This window comes from Littorina saxatilis, unplaced genomic scaffold (genome assembly GCF_037325665.1).
Source record: "Littorina saxatilis isolate snail1 unplaced genomic scaffold, US_GU_Lsax_2.0 scaffold_1675, whole genome shotgun sequence".
Classification (NCBI taxonomy): domain Eukaryota; kingdom Metazoa; phylum Mollusca; class Gastropoda; order Littorinimorpha; family Littorinidae; genus Littorina; species Littorina saxatilis.
The window spans coordinates 6,513-22,026 of NW_027127860.1; the positions used below are offsets into that span (position 1 = coordinate 6,513).

Genomic DNA, 15,514 nt, shown 5'->3' on the forward strand with positions numbered 1-15,514 from the left:
CACATACCAAAATTAATAGCGTGGCTGGATTCTGTATGCTGGATTTGTTTGCTAAATTAATGTATTAGGTTGACATAGGTGTCATTTAAAAGATCAATTAAACAAAATAAAATGTCTTACAAGTCTCAAACATTGTGTTCTGAATTTCAGCCCAAAAAGGGATGTATCCAGATATTCCTACCTCTGGTGTCAGCACATTGTAGAGAACAAATGCCAGACGTTTTGCCTGATCCTGTGGTAACTTCACATCTTCACGCTCTATCTCCACAGTAGCCATTCTTCGCAGATTCCTTTCCTAGAGCAAAGAAAATCAAATAACTGGTATTCATTATTTTGTTTAACACAGCCTAGACATATATGTACTGTATTTATAAACAGTGAATGTAGGTTTGGTGTGTGTGTGTGTGTGTTTCTCTCTCTCTCTCAAATTTCCTAATTTTCTGTTAATAAAGTCTGTAAATGTACCCCCATTCCTTAATTGTTGCTGTTGGATAATCTAACACAAAAACAATTACAGTTTAAATAATTACAATACAAAACATTCACAAACAGTAACAGACATTAGGCGCAAGAGATAATCCATCACAAAAGCCAGTCTAGTCTAAACATAGGATCGCACGTGTCGGTAGTCTAGACTCTGCTTCTGGAGAAATTGTCACACCAAACGCAGTCTGTTCTCAAACTAGAATCGAAAGTAGAATGCGCCCCATACCTGCTTCTCTTGCGTCAGACCATAGATGTGTATGTGTGACCAAGGGATATCTATGGTCAGACGGACTTATTATAATCACTCCGAAATACTTACAGACAGCTGACGCCAGTTGAATCGGACGATGTGCAGAAGCTGTGGCTGTTCATTCTTCTACTTTTGCCGCATACAAGTGGTCCAAACATGATTGTTTTTATTTGTATTGACCAGCATTGATGGTTACTTTCTGGCAAACCGGATTTCCTAGTGGTACTCTTCCGTATTTGGGCCAAGGAGGCGAGAAGATGGCCTGGATACCACAGGCGCAGGAAACGTGAACATTTTTAGAGGACACTTTGTTTTATCATAATTATGATATCATATCATTATCATATAATATCATATACATGTAATAACCGAGGTCCCTTCGTGTACACTACATTGGGGTGTGCACGTTAAAGATCCCACGATTGACAAAAGGGTCTTTCCTGGCAAAATTGTATAGGCATAGATAAAAATGTCCACCAAATACCCGTTTGACTTGGAATAAAGGCCGTGAAAGGTGAATGCTCGCCTAATAGGCTACTGAGCTTCACTGGCCGATGTGAATGTGTTATATATTGTGTGTAAAAATGTCTGTTTGTCTGTCTGTCTGTAAAAAATTCCATTTCAAACGGCAGAAATTAATATGTAAGCGCCTAGGGCTATATCTAGATTAGGCGCATAAAAATGATCACAATCTTTCTTTCTTTCTTTATTTGGTGTTTAACGTCGTTTTCAACCATTCAAGGTTATATCGCGACGGGAATGATCACAATAATAATAATAATAATAATAATAATAATAATATCATATTATATTACCCAATATTGCTATTTCATATGTTACGTGGATTTCCATTGGTCAATTGGGCAAAACTGAGCTCATTGTAAAAGTGATATCGACGAAATTTCCGTCGATATCAGTTTTGATATCGACGACCTCTTTATTGCTTCCCCACTTCAAAAACAAAAACACCTAAATTTAAAAACAAACAAATATATTTGAAAATGTAATGATCCCAGAATTTAGTTGAGCAAGTGACTAAAGACTTTTTGAAAGAAAAGACATTTTTAAATACTGAAAAGTACAAGAAAAGAGTGAACAAAAAGAAATAATAATCAGAGGGAGGGATATGGAACAGCCAAAACTGAGACAAATACTTTTGTAATTTCTTTACAGTAAATACAAAATGTCCAGAGAATTAGCAATATATCTAACATTGACTGACTGTGTGATGATATCTTCTGCTATTGGTCTGTTTCGAGAGTGATATCAAAATCTCGACCTCCGGTCTCGATTTTGATATCACTGTCTCAACAGACCATAGCAGAAGATATCATCACACAGTCCGTCAATATTGGGTAATATTGACGGACTGTGTGATGATATCTTCTGCTATGGTCTGTTGAGACAGTGATATCAAAATCGAGACCGGAGGTCGAGATTTTGATATCACTGTCGAAACAGACCAATAGCAGAAGATATCATCACACAGTCAGTCAATGTTAGATATATTGCTAATTCTTTGGACATTTTGTATTTACTGTAAAGAAATTACAAAAGTATTTGTCTCAATTTTTGGCTGTTCCATATGCCTCCCTCTGATTATTATTTCTTTTTGTTCACTCTTTTCTTGTACTTTTCAGTATTTCAAAATGTCTTTTCTTTCAAAAAGTCTTTAGTCCCTTGCTCAACTAAATTCTTGGATCATTACATTTTCATATATATTTGTTTGTTTTTAAATTTAGGTGTTTTTGTTTTTGAAGTGGGGAAGCAATAAAGAGGTCGTCGATATCAAAACTGATATCGACGGAAATGTCGTTGATATCACTTTTGCACTGAGCTCAGTTTTGCCCAATTGACCAATGGAAATCTACGTAACATATGAAATAGCAATATTATATTATATCATATCATATCATATCATATCATAAGCCTTTTACTTGCTATTGATTTCATTTGTAGTTGATGGTTTGTTTTTTTACTTTTATTCTGTTTGCTTTTTTCTTTGGGGGGGGGGGGGGGGTAAGCATTTTTTAGGATGGTTATGTTCATGAACATTTATTTGCGGACACAGTGTTGACTAGTTTTCTGGGATGTACTGCTTCTTTGATGGGTTTGAAAAATATCACACTGAAAAGGGGTCCATTTAAAAAAATATTATTTCTTACAGATTGCCTGTTTATAACGTCTGTATATGTACCTCCATGTTAAGACTTCATTCCTTTCAAGTCCTGTGTTGTTTTGTTTTGTTGTTATTGTTTTTGTGTGTGTTTAAAAGAAAGAAGCTTTTTTATGTCTGACAGGTACAGTAGCTCTTTGCCAATCAGGGGCGGACCTAGGGGGGGGGGGGGGGGGGGGTTCCTGGGTGCCCGGAACCCCCCCCCCCCCATCCGTTTTTTTATTTTTTTATTTTTTTTATTTAGTAAAAAAATAAAGGGCTTGTGCTTTCCTTCCTTCCAAATGCAACATGCTTGAAACTGACGAGAAACTCAAAGGAGAAGCCTCCGATTGACCTAAAAAAAATAAAATTCCGTCAGCAACAGTAACAAAATATTTCAGATATTCATTTTCCATAGTGGTTCAGTGGAATAATCCCAAAGACATATATGCCTAGTAAATAAGTCTGACAGGACTCTTTACTTTTAATACTTAAAGTGATGGTGTAGCGTGTGACTTGACTTGTGGCCTATGATGATGGACTTATAACGGGGAGCCGGGCAGGCCGTTGTCAACTTGATGTTGTTCATAATTTGAAATAGTTTTAGAAGACCAAATAAACTAAGGGAGGTGGGGGAAGAGCTTAAAAAGTCCACATATTTTTTTTTTAATCTCTGAGAGGTACATCGGATGGCCAGGGGGGGAGGGGGGGGCGTTCCGGAACCCAGAAACCACCCCCCCCCCCCCCCCCCAGATCCGGCCCTGGTTTCAGTCCTTTCTTAGTGACAAAGGAGGTGAAGACTTTTGCGCACTTTTGTGTAATATAATGTGACAGACACACACTTTTTTTATTTTTTATTTTGTTTACCTGCGTTCCTCCCTGGACAGAGCATTTGCAGCCATCGAGTTCGCATGCACCCTTCGGGCGTCGTAAAGCCAGAAACGACTGACCTAGATACATTCCTGAATCAGGACTAAACCGGAATATGTTTGTCCGCTTCTTCTTCTTGTCGGGTTTCAGCTCTGAATATACTCTACACGAAACGTTGACATATTGAGTTGAACAAAAAAATACACGTACATTTCAGGAAAATTACTGATGTGCAGATGGATCAAGCTGTTCTTTTTTCAATGAAAAAAGAGTATTCTCGCAAAGGAAAATACGTTCCGGTTTAGGTTGTTACAGTTTTGAGGATGTTGGTGTGGGTAGAGGTTAGAAAGTAGACCTATTACAACGAGCAGACATTTGATTACATTGTAGGCCGTTCAGTGCTATGTTTTCATAGCTTTTCAAGACTTGCTGAATATATACGCTGGATGAAACGCACATGCAGGTATGAAAACTGTATTATTATGATTCCACATGTCGTCATTTTGTTTCTGGTTCCATCGGGACCACAGGCGGAAGGTATCGTCCACTGGACTACTACTATCACAGATAGCATTAGTCCAGTGGACGATACCTTCAGACTTCTGTGATAGTAGTAGTCCAGTGGACGATACCTTCCGCCTGTTGTCGGGGGACGTCCTCGTCGTCTTGTGACGATGAACCGGTGGTTTGGGCAAGATGGGGTAGATGGAATTAGTGAGACTCGGGGTTTAGTTCGTTGTGGTTCAAGTAAATCTGTTTGTGTGGGTTACTGTGAGGTTGAGTAAGGCAAGCACCGAATCATTTTAGTCGTGTCAGTGTTTAATTTGAGAATGAGATTGGTGTAGGTCACTTCAGTGCAGTTTAATCGAGATTTAGGTCGTGTCACGTGTGGTTATAATACGCACAAAATACCACAACTTTTGCTTTTAGTATGATTTTAAAGGGCAGCTGTTGGGTTGTGGCTCTCAAAATCTGTCAGTGCGACTTCTCATGTAACTAAAACTATACCTAACAGTTACTGGGTGATTTTGAAAACTAGATAACACAAGTCCAAAGAGTTCAGACATGCTAAAATGCTTTTAATTGAAGACAGTTTGCATTCTCAGCGGAAAAAATCCAACCCGCTCGAAAATCACTTCCCTTGAACGCGTGACGTAAAGTCAGGAATCGACCGGGTGGAACGCTCTCTGTCTGCATGCCGTGCAGTAGGCGCGATCGGGGTGTCTGCTCTTGCCCTCAAGTACACTTCAAAGGTGCAGATGAAGATAAACTAAAGACGGGATGCGAGGAAGACTTCCATTTTCACAGATTATGTCAATAAGCTGACAATACTGTTTCACGTATTCCGCCACTCCTCCCCCCCCCTCCTCCCCCCTCCAGCTTTTTTTCAGGTGATCGTTAGTTATACCCTGTTTAAAAAAAAAAAACGTTTTCACTTAACTATTCGCAGACATTGTCACTCGCCGACGGACACGCACACACATTCACATGCACACACACACACAACTGAAACATGTATGCAAATGCACATAACCCTCACAAACACATTCCATAAACAGACACACACATGCACATACATATATATTATTACTAGATGAATATCCGCTTCGCCGGGTACCGGCTTCGCCGGGAAGAAGTAGAACCGAATACCAGGCTGCGCCTGGGACCCGGCTTTGGAAGAAGGGGGAAGGGAGACAAACGCGGCTGAAAACACTGGAGAAGATAAGGAAGAGTTACTGGGAATGGATCGAGAGAAAAACCCAAATCGGTTCAGCGCTGCGCGCGAAAAACAAAAATCGGTTCAGCGCTGCGCGCTGAGAGCACGTGTTAAAATATCTCATCGATGAGGTTGTGTCCGGGGTGTAGCTGAATACGGTGTCCAAATTTGAAAAAGATCCACCGAGAACTTTGGCCGTGCATCGCGAACAGACAGACAGACAGACAGACAGACACTAGTCGTATATATATAGATATGACCTTTACACATTTCCATAAACATGGAGACACACACACACCCTGAACATCTCTTCCCCCTTCTCCACCCTAGCTCCATTTTATTGTCCCTCTGGGCCTCTGTCTCTCTTTCTTTCAGTTCATCTCGCCTACCTACTTGTTGATGAGTTACTGAAGAGGTATTTTTATCATCTCGCTACTTACAAGTACGACTAGAACTCAAGTCTTAGGGCTTGGAAACATGAATAATCACATGCAGAAAAATGAGAAAACAAGAGGCGAAGCTTCAAGACTCGCGTAAGAAATCGACAAACAGTAACACAAACTCAATCACTCCGTCACACATACACACACACACACACACACACACACACACACACACACACACACACACACACACACACAGTAAGCATAGGTGACACTGTGCAAGAAAGCGAGACACTAGATCTAGATCTAGCCTACTTAAGCCTGTCCTTAATTGAGCCCGTAGTCGACTACACGAAGCTTCGCAAAGTCTTAATACCAAAAACCCGCAGCTACGGCGTGGTACTTTGACCCCAACATCGCTTCTCAAGTTTTGACATGCGAAGCTTCGCCGTAGCTCGCAACGAAGTTTGTTTGTTTTTTGTAAGAAGAGTGCTTTTTGATTCAAGATGGACGACGAAATCAGACTCAATACCATAGTGAAGAATGCACTTATCGACTTTGGTCGATATCGACTAACCTCCTACCTGTATTATTTCACGATGCATTGACATGTCGAATGAAACTCGAAATCCCAGCGCTCACGCCAACTGGTCCTGGCCGTGCTCAGTCAACGAAATAGAAGACATACAATTAACTTGCTTCATCATCAAGTACGTAAAGTACAATTTGTGACGTAAAGTACTCAGAAAGAAGCACACCACACGCTGGTCGAGACTACGTGCATGCGCTTTCTGACTAATAAGATTTGAGACGCCAAGACATGAAAAGATAACTCTCTTTTCCGCCATAGTGCCTTCCAACTAGTCTCGGCCCACTCAAAATAATGAGCCAAAATGACCGAGACTTTCAGTAATTCCTTCGCGTGACGTCTAACCCTCTTACGCCATAATGTGACGTCTTCAAATGACGAAATGTTAAAGTTTCTACCACAGACATACACACGCACACACACACACACAGACAGACAAAGTTACGATCGCACAGGCTACACTTACGTGAGCCAAAAATGGGTAGTGCCATTCTGTATGGCAGCTCACTTTTCAGCGAGAAAGCAGCCCGAATTTCCATGAGGGTAACCTCATAGGATTATATGAAATCTTATCCTTATCCTTAATATTGGTCACAGGTACCATGGTGAACAAGGCCAAGAGGAAAGGTGCGAACCCCATTGACAGCAACCGGAACATCAAGGAGAAGAAACAACGAACGGCTCCCACAAACACATCCTTGTTACCGCCGTGTAAAGTGTGTGAGGAGCCAGCGGCTGGTTTTCACTATGGCGTCAATACTTGTGAAGCATGCAAGGTTTGAAGGGTTCACCTTTGACGATTTAAAATGATTGCCTATTTAGCGTGAAGCAAAGAATTATTCTATGTGCCCCCCCGCGGGTTAGGGGGAAGAATTTACCCGATGCTCCCCAGCATGTCGTAAGAGGCGACTAACGGATTCTGTTTCTCCTTTTACCCTTGTTAAGTGTTTCTTGTATAGAATATAGTCAATGTTTGTAAAGATTTTAGTCAAGCAGTATGTAAGAAATGTTAAGTCCTTTGTACTGGAAACTTGCATTCTCCCAGTAAGGTCATATATTGTACTACATTGCAAGCCCCTGGAGCAAATTTTTGATTAGTGCTTTTGTGAACAAGAAACAATTAACAAGTGGCTCTATCCCATCTCCCCGTCGCGATATAACCTTCGTGGTTGAAAACGACGTTAAACACCAAATAAAGAAAGATTATTCTATGCTCTCAGGGGTTTACAATAACGCCTTCATTCATAGGGTTGGCAATTGTAGGCACATGTGTAGGAACGAACACTTCGTCAACAGAAAACACAGCATGAGTGGTTTTAATCACTTTCACACCATGCACAACGTCAAGATTTGTGTGCTCTGTGCCAGAACAAACGATGACGTTGTCGCTCAAAAGAAGATACTCCTTTCCTCGCTTGTGGCTGGTACAGGTAGTAGATGATGTACTTGGTGAATCCACGTTTTCTACAATGCCGAGAGAAGAACCACCAGCACCTGTGAAACAAACAAATTAAAATCGTCTACGCTGGTGTGAAAACCAAGAAAGGTGGTGTAAGGGTTAACCTGTTAACATCTTCAAACTAGTCTTTATAAATTGATAGAAAATATGGCACATTGAAAGTGTGTTGAGGGAAGTGTGAAGAAACTTACCAGTGGCATGCTGCTCAGGAGTGCTGAGAGAAGGTCCGAGAGGATCCTGAAAGTTGACTGCTTCTGAAGAACGGTCAGCACCTGTGAAACAAATAAAATGCAGTTGTATTTGCAACAGACATTTGCAGTCATTCTTCTTCTTCTCTGTTGGGAAATGTGACATGATAATGTGGCATGTATGTGTACACATTAATCACTGTGTACTAGTGTTTCGACGTTGAAGTGATACAGGAAGAAATTCTGAATAATTCATTGCAAAAACATACACTTGACCCATTTTGACAGGAAAGTTTTTTTTGAAAGTTGACTGCTTCTGAAGAACGGTCAGCACCTGTGAAACAAATGAACTGTAGTTGTATTTGCATCAAATCTGCCATTAATCCCCAGAGTCATTAACCCTTGCCAGTGCACCTCCCGTCTCCTGCATTGTCTATCATTATCAAAATTGTGTTCATCATTAGTTTGTTATGGCTGCAAAAGGGTTAATGTAATGGAATGTTACTCCTATTAATACGACTAATACAGTAATGGGCGTCAACTAGTCCAATGGTTGCATGGCCAATATCTCTAAAACACAAGATTTTTAAAACCAATTCAGATAGAAGCATACCACATACCAGCAGTTGAAGGTCCGGGAGTTGGCAAAGAATTGTTGACTGGCTGCAGAACTGTATCAAAGACCACTTCACTCCACACAGTGATTCTCTCGTCGTCCTCGCAGCTGATGTCACTCTGGCTCCCTGACTGCACAACTGCACTTCTCTGACTCACGGCTGTGTCTTCTTGACTCAGAACTACACGCCCCACATTGTCCAGCCACACTGACTGCACGACTGCACCATCATGATTCAATGACTCAACGACTGCACCTTCCTGACTCAATGACTCGACGACTGCACCTTCCTGACTCAATGACTCGACGACTGCACCTTCCTGACTCAATGACTCAACGACTGCATCTTCCTCACTCACTGACTGCACGACTGCACCTTCCTGACTCAATGACTCGACGACTGCACCTTCCTGACTCAATGACTCGACGACTGCACCTTCCTGACTCAATGACTCAATGACTGCATCTTCCTCACTCACTGACTGCACGACTGCACCTTCCTGCCTCATTGTGGGAAGCATAACAAGCAGATCATTTGGCAAATCTTCTTCACGCACAATACCCTGAGCTGCAAATTCCTCCCAAACAGCTTGGTCCGAACGTGGTTTCTGACCAAATACAAGTTCATACGGTGTTGTCCCAGTTGCACTTGAAACTGATGTGTTGATTGAGTGAACCACAGACTTTAATCCCCTGCTCCATTGTGGGCCATTGGTATCCATCCATTTGCCTAGTTTCAATTGTAGGTCTCCGTTCCCCCTCTCAATGCACCCTGCACACAGTGAAGCAATCCCAGTTGGATACTGTCACCTTAAATAGAGGCCTTTTCAAGCCTAGGCCACTGCACTATGTCTGTAGCCCATATTTCAGGTTGTAAAGCTGATTTATAAAGCTGCTAGAGCAGTTTTAATTTGAGAAGTCGAGTGTATCATTCATCGAAAGGTTCATGGTACTGTCACAGTACCATTAAAGGGGTATGAAAGACCTAAACCGGAAGTAGAATTCCTTGAACGGCAGCTGATACATTACTCTATGAACTCTCATTATCCAGAAAATTAAGCCTGAAAGCCTGGTATTCGCTGAGAAACATCGGAAAACGCAAAATCAAAATAAACAATCCTTATCCGGAAGTGGTAAAAAAACAACGTTTTATTATCAAAAGGGAAGTGTGGCTTCGCGTCGGACATTGAGTTGGAATCTTCCAGGCTTCTCCCATCACATGGGATGATAAGATTCAGCCTTTAGGACCACTTCCGGATAATAATTGTTTAATTTGATTTTGAGTTTTCCGATGTTTCTGAAGTAATACTGGACTTACAGGCTTGAAACTTTGGATAATGAGAGTTGATAAGGTAATGTATCAGCTGCCGTTCAAAGATTTCTACTTCCGGTTTAGGTCTTTCATACCCCTTTAAGTGCCATGACCATTTCGACCATTTGGTATCAATTGAACCGTTATGGTGTGTAGTTTTTGAAAAGTGATGTAGTTGCAGCACTTTAGTACAACATGCCAAATGAACCCCTTGTTGCCCCAAAACGTCAAAATTTTGAAAAGTTCACTCATTCCCCTAATTTTTAAAAATGGCACTGTGTATTTCACTTTAAATGCAGTTAGACAGGCTTAGGAGATCAAACAGACCCAAATCGGTAACGTTGGATAACATATCGTTAATTTTGAAGAAAAAATAAGTTGGAAAAATGAAAAATGGCATTTTTTCCATATTTCACAGACAAGAGGTTAATTTGGACTTTTATGTAAAATTGAGGCACACCAAAATCACTTTTCAAATTTTACACCCCCAGACGGTTAAAATAACATCTATTTATCCATGTTAATCCATAGTTTGACTGATGTGATGAGAACGTTTTACCAAATATTGCTCAAATTCCATAATTTTTTTTAATACTTTTGATATATTCCCAGTCTTAATAACGCAATCCCTTCTCAAAATGCCTTAAAATACATCTGTAAAGGTCAAGGAAGTCAAACAGATTCATAATATGTTTTTAAATTAAAATTCAAAGTGCCGTTTTCCAAAACTAGGGGAATGAGTGAAAACTTCAAAGTTTCCTGGTTTTGGTAACAAGGGGTTAATCTAGCATGTTGTACTAAAGTGCTGCAACTGCGACATTAGTTTTCAAAACCTGGACATCATAGCGGTTCAGTTCATACCCATTTTAGCTTGTTATACCGCCAGTAAAAAAAAAAATCACAATCACAATCACCACTATGGAAATTTTAGATTAGACCTATTGCGTTAAATTTCGGTTTCATATTCCATGTTACCACAGGTAGGTCTGCCTCATTAACCCTTTCACTGCCGGGGTGTTTCAATTCAATGTCAGTAAAATGTGAAAAATGATCCGATTACGAAAAAAGCTGAATGTTTATCTTTTGACAGATGCAACAGACAAAACATGTTACCACCGGTAGGTCTGCCTCATTAACCCTTTCACTGCCGGGGTGTTTCAATGCATGGTCACTCTTCGACAAGAATGTTTTCTCTAACTGGCTAGAGTGCAGGACGGGTATACCCGTCTTGTAGGCACTGTAAGGGTTAATTTTCATTTCTGAAAAAAATACAAATAAAAACGAACACTTACCCTGACTTTCAGGATGTCTTGGGCGTCCATGGATGATCACTGTTCCAGGCCACAGATCACACACTTCACGTATCACGTTCGCCGTGAATTCTCTGCCATTGTCACTCTGCAGGAGGCGTGGTGGTCCAAAGGTGCAGAATTGGTCGAACAGATGACCTGCTACCTCTGCTGCAGTCTTGGATTCCAAGGGATAGGCCCAAGAAAACTTCGAAAAACAGTCCCTTGCATGCAGGATCCATTTAAAGTCCCTGTCAGGCCTGCTGCGGAAGTCAATGAGGTCGATTTGGACTCTGAGTAGAAAAGACAGATTGATCATTGCCTTTCCAGATGGAAGTGATTTCACCACCTGGCGCTGCCTGCAGCTGGGACAGGTCTTCAGGAACACACTGACTGCTGAGTGGTGGACTCCTGCGTAGTTTGCTTTGATTTCCGCCCACGTTTTATCCCTTCCCCCATGGCCAACATGAACGTGACATCGCGCAATTGTCGCAAACAATTCCTCTCTGGTCACAACCGGGCAGTTGGTTTTCTGGCAACATAGCATTGTCCTTGCCCCCACAACTTGTAATTTATAATGCTTTGCACACCTGTACTTGAATTTGGCACCTTCTGGACATTGCTGGCCCTTGTTCAGTTGCAGAGCTTTCACTATTTTTGTGTACTTCTCTTGGGCAATGCAGAAACATTCTCGTTTGCTGTCATCAAGACTCCGTATGTGTGCTTCTAAAAGAGAATAAAACAGAGTTTTCTGATCCTCTGACTCGGACTCCATCTTCAATCTTGACTGCTGTCTGTCACTGACACTTCACTCTGATCAACTGATCAAGACTCACTGTGAATAGAAGGGCCTCGGTTGTTCCATATTACTCTGGCTGGAGAACATTGGTCACTTTATTTGCAACAACAACTCAGATTCACGTGAAGAAGTCATTGTCACATCTAAGCTTTGTTTTCAAGTTGAACCCTCTCTGTGGATATGATCCCAGTTTCTTTTTCAGTTTTCAAATAATTCCAATTTCCATATTACTCTGGCTGGAGAACATTGGTCACTTTATTTGCAACAACAACTCAGATTCACGTGAAGAAGTCATTGTCACATCTAAGCTTTGTTTTCAAGTTGAACCCTCTCTGTGGATATGATCCCAGTTTCTTTTTCAGTTTTCAAATAATTCCAATTTAAACTGAATTCCAACATGAACTGGCTGTTAGTTGAAACTGGAATTCCAGTTTCTACTAGTAGATATCGGAATTCCACTTTCAACTGGAAAAAATCCAGTTGTAAGTGGAATTCCGGTATCTACTAGTAGATACTGGAATTCCAGTTTGAACTTGAAAAAGTCCAGTTGAGACTGGAATTCCAGTATCTACTAGTAGAAACTGAGATTCCAGTCTCTACTAGTAGGATTCCGGATCCTACTGAATTCTAGTTTCCCCTGTGACATATATAATCCACCTTTATTGACTTTCAAGATGGCTTTTTGATTTTTGGTCCCTATTATCTTATGCTCACGGACATACTTTATTATATTTTTTTCTTTGCTTGTCCAGCTTGTATGTGTCAGGCATGGGAATTGTCCGCGAAATCGCGGAGTTCCGCGAAAAGGAAATTACGTTTTGGCGAAAATACAAACTTGTCCGCGGCAAAAAAAAAGGTAAATTAAATTATATGTATACTATTGTCTCTCTAACCATTATTTGCTTGTTTTAAGTGTGTTTTATTCATTTTCTTTGATTCAACAACAAACAATAACAACATTAAGAACGTTAACAAGCAGACTGCTTATGTACACGTTCTAAAATGATAATCAATACACATTCAGATAACAGAAAATGGCGAACAAGTGGTAACTTCACGAGAACTATCAAAATATTGGTCTAAAATGCTCAAATTAGTTTTGCTTTGGGGGGGGGGGGGGGGCAAAGCTCCCCTGGTCCCCCCAACGGGGCTCTGCCTCTGTACCCCGCGGGGGCCTAAGCGGCCCCTGGACCTCGTTACATTTAGTCAAGTTTTGACTAAATGTTTTAACATAGAGGGGGGAATTGAGACGAGGGTTGTGCTGTGTGTGTGTGTTGAGCGATTCAGACTAAACTACTGAACCGATCTTTATGAAATTTGACATGAGAGTTCCTGGGTATGATATCCCCGGACATTTTTTTCATTTTTTTCGATAAATACCTTCGATGACGTCATATTCGGCTTTTTGTAAAAGTTGAGGCGGCACTGTCACACCCTCATTTTTCAATTAAATTGATTGAAATTTTGGCAAAGCAATCTTCGACGAAGGCCGGGGTCTGGTATTGAATTTCAGCTTGGTGGCTTAAAAACTAATTAGTGAGTTTGGTCATTAAAAATCTGAAACTTGTAATTAAAATTATTTTTTTATTAAACGATCCAAAAACAATTTCATCTTATTCTTCGTCATTTTCTGATTCCAAAAACATATACATATGTTATATTTGGATTAAAAACATCTCTGAAAATTAAAAATATAAAAATTATGATCAAAATTAAATTTTCGAAATCAATTTAAAAACTATTTCATCTTATTCCTCGTCGGTTCCTGATTCCAAAAACATATAGATATGATATGTTTGGATTAAAAACACGCTCAGAAAGTTAAAACGAAGAGAGGTACAGTAAAGCGTGCTATGAAGCACAGCGCAACCGCTGCCGCGCCAAACAGGCTCGTCACTTTCACTGCCTTTTGCACTAGCGGCGGACTACGTTCAGTTTCATTCTGTGAGTTCCACAGCTTGACTAAATGTAGTAATTTTGCCTTACGCGACTTGTTTTTTTCTATTTTGGAATTCCCATGCCTGATGTGTGTTACTTGTTAATTTTACAGTATATAGATTTGTAAGTTTTCCCAATGAATGAATAAATAGGGACACACCCACAGACACTTGGCACTTAAATGTTGAAGCTCATGATTTTTACTCCAATTTCAGGGTTTCTTCAGGCGAACTTTGGTGCGGGAAGGTGACTACATGTGCATTGGTGCCGATGAAAAATGTGATGTTGTTCAAGTTGGCCAAACTGGCAAAAAGCGCATTTGCCCGAGGTGTCGTCACCTGAAGTGCATTGCAGTGGGAATGTCTCCAGAAGGTCAGTATTTAAAGAGTGTTGGGGTGGGGGGGGGGGGGGGGGGGGGAGGGGTTGGTACGTGTGTGTTGTATGTGTGGTCATAGGTGCATCCAGGGAAGAACGTTGTGCTGTGACAGTTTTTCTAAAATGAATACCTGAACCTTTTGAGTGTTTTACAAAAAAATGACACTGCTTTAATAATCACATCAAAGCTTATTTTATTATGCTGTTATCGGAATATATAGAACCTTTTACCTTTGTGATCAGATACAATTCTTCTTGTCAGCTAGATTCAGATTTTAGATTTCATTCTTCATCTGTTCAAGGACCATTACTGTTAAAAAAAAATGTTGTGTATTATATATCATCGCTGTAATTCTCAAACCTCGTATCTTAATATTTGCTGTTTTGAAAAAAAAAAAAATTGTTTTGAAAAATCACCGCTTCAAATATAACTTCAATTCATGGGTTGATAATTAAGTGCAATTCCATTCTTAATGTGCGTTAATGTCAGTTATTAAAGATATTCCATACAACTGAGAAAATATTGAGATATAGGAGCTTTTTATCCAACGGAGCCATCCAGAATTGGTATATTATGAGTTTTATTTCATGCATGCTAGAAATACAACAGTAGGAAGCCCGTATCTTCTATACAGGCAAATCCGGATAAGACGAAATTGAAGGGACCGAATTGTTATTGTGTCCTATCCGAAATTTCGACTTGGTCATAGTACTAAACTTACGTCACATTACTGACGCATGGGTGACGACATGAACAAAAAAGAACAAAACAAAAGAACAAACGAACAAGAAGCAAGCTGACTGAAACGTCACTCGTGAATTACGTCACTCACCTAATTTTCTCAGCATGTAGCCTACACTCCTCCTTGCTTTCCATTCCGTGAAAGCGAATCACAGGCACAACAGTTTGGAGTTCATTTGTTAATATTTATAAAACCGTGAGAGCACATCACTGTACACATGAAAGTAAAAAACCACCACCATGAAAAGAAAAATGTTTGTTCGATGTAAACACTAAGACTATCGCCGTATGTACACTCTTGCCAGTCCGATCAAAGCACGCGGTCTCCCTACTTCTTGAAGAAGTC

General features: G+C 40.4%; 2 protein-coding genes across 2 annotated transcripts; one reads left to right on the top strand and one right to left on the bottom strand.

Annotated features, from left to right (window-relative positions):
- Nucleotides 1-4,018: 4,018 nt before the first annotated feature.
- Nucleotides 4,019-14,423, top strand: LOC138956218 (peroxisome proliferator-activated receptor delta-like; the record flags this gene model as incomplete). The annotated part of the gene is made up of 3 exons (XM_070327630.1): nt 4,019-4,224; nt 7,048-7,226; nt 14,267-14,423. Coding segments are annotated over exons 2-3 (331 nt in total), but the record flags the coding sequence as incomplete, so codon positions are not given.
- LOC138956217 (SCAN domain-containing protein 3-like) lies at nt 7,667-12,752 on the bottom strand. Its single transcript, XM_070327629.1, has 4 exons — nt 11,318-12,752; nt 8,718-9,485; nt 8,101-8,181; nt 7,667-7,944 (listed from the first exon to the last, which is right to left on the bottom strand). The coding sequence occupies exons 1-4, from the start codon at nt 12,087-12,089 to the stop codon at nt 7,667-7,669; spliced, it is 1,899 nt and encodes a 632-aa protein (XP_070183730.1). The 5' UTR covers nt 12,090-12,752.
- Nucleotides 14,424-15,514: the final 1,091 nt, after the last annotated feature.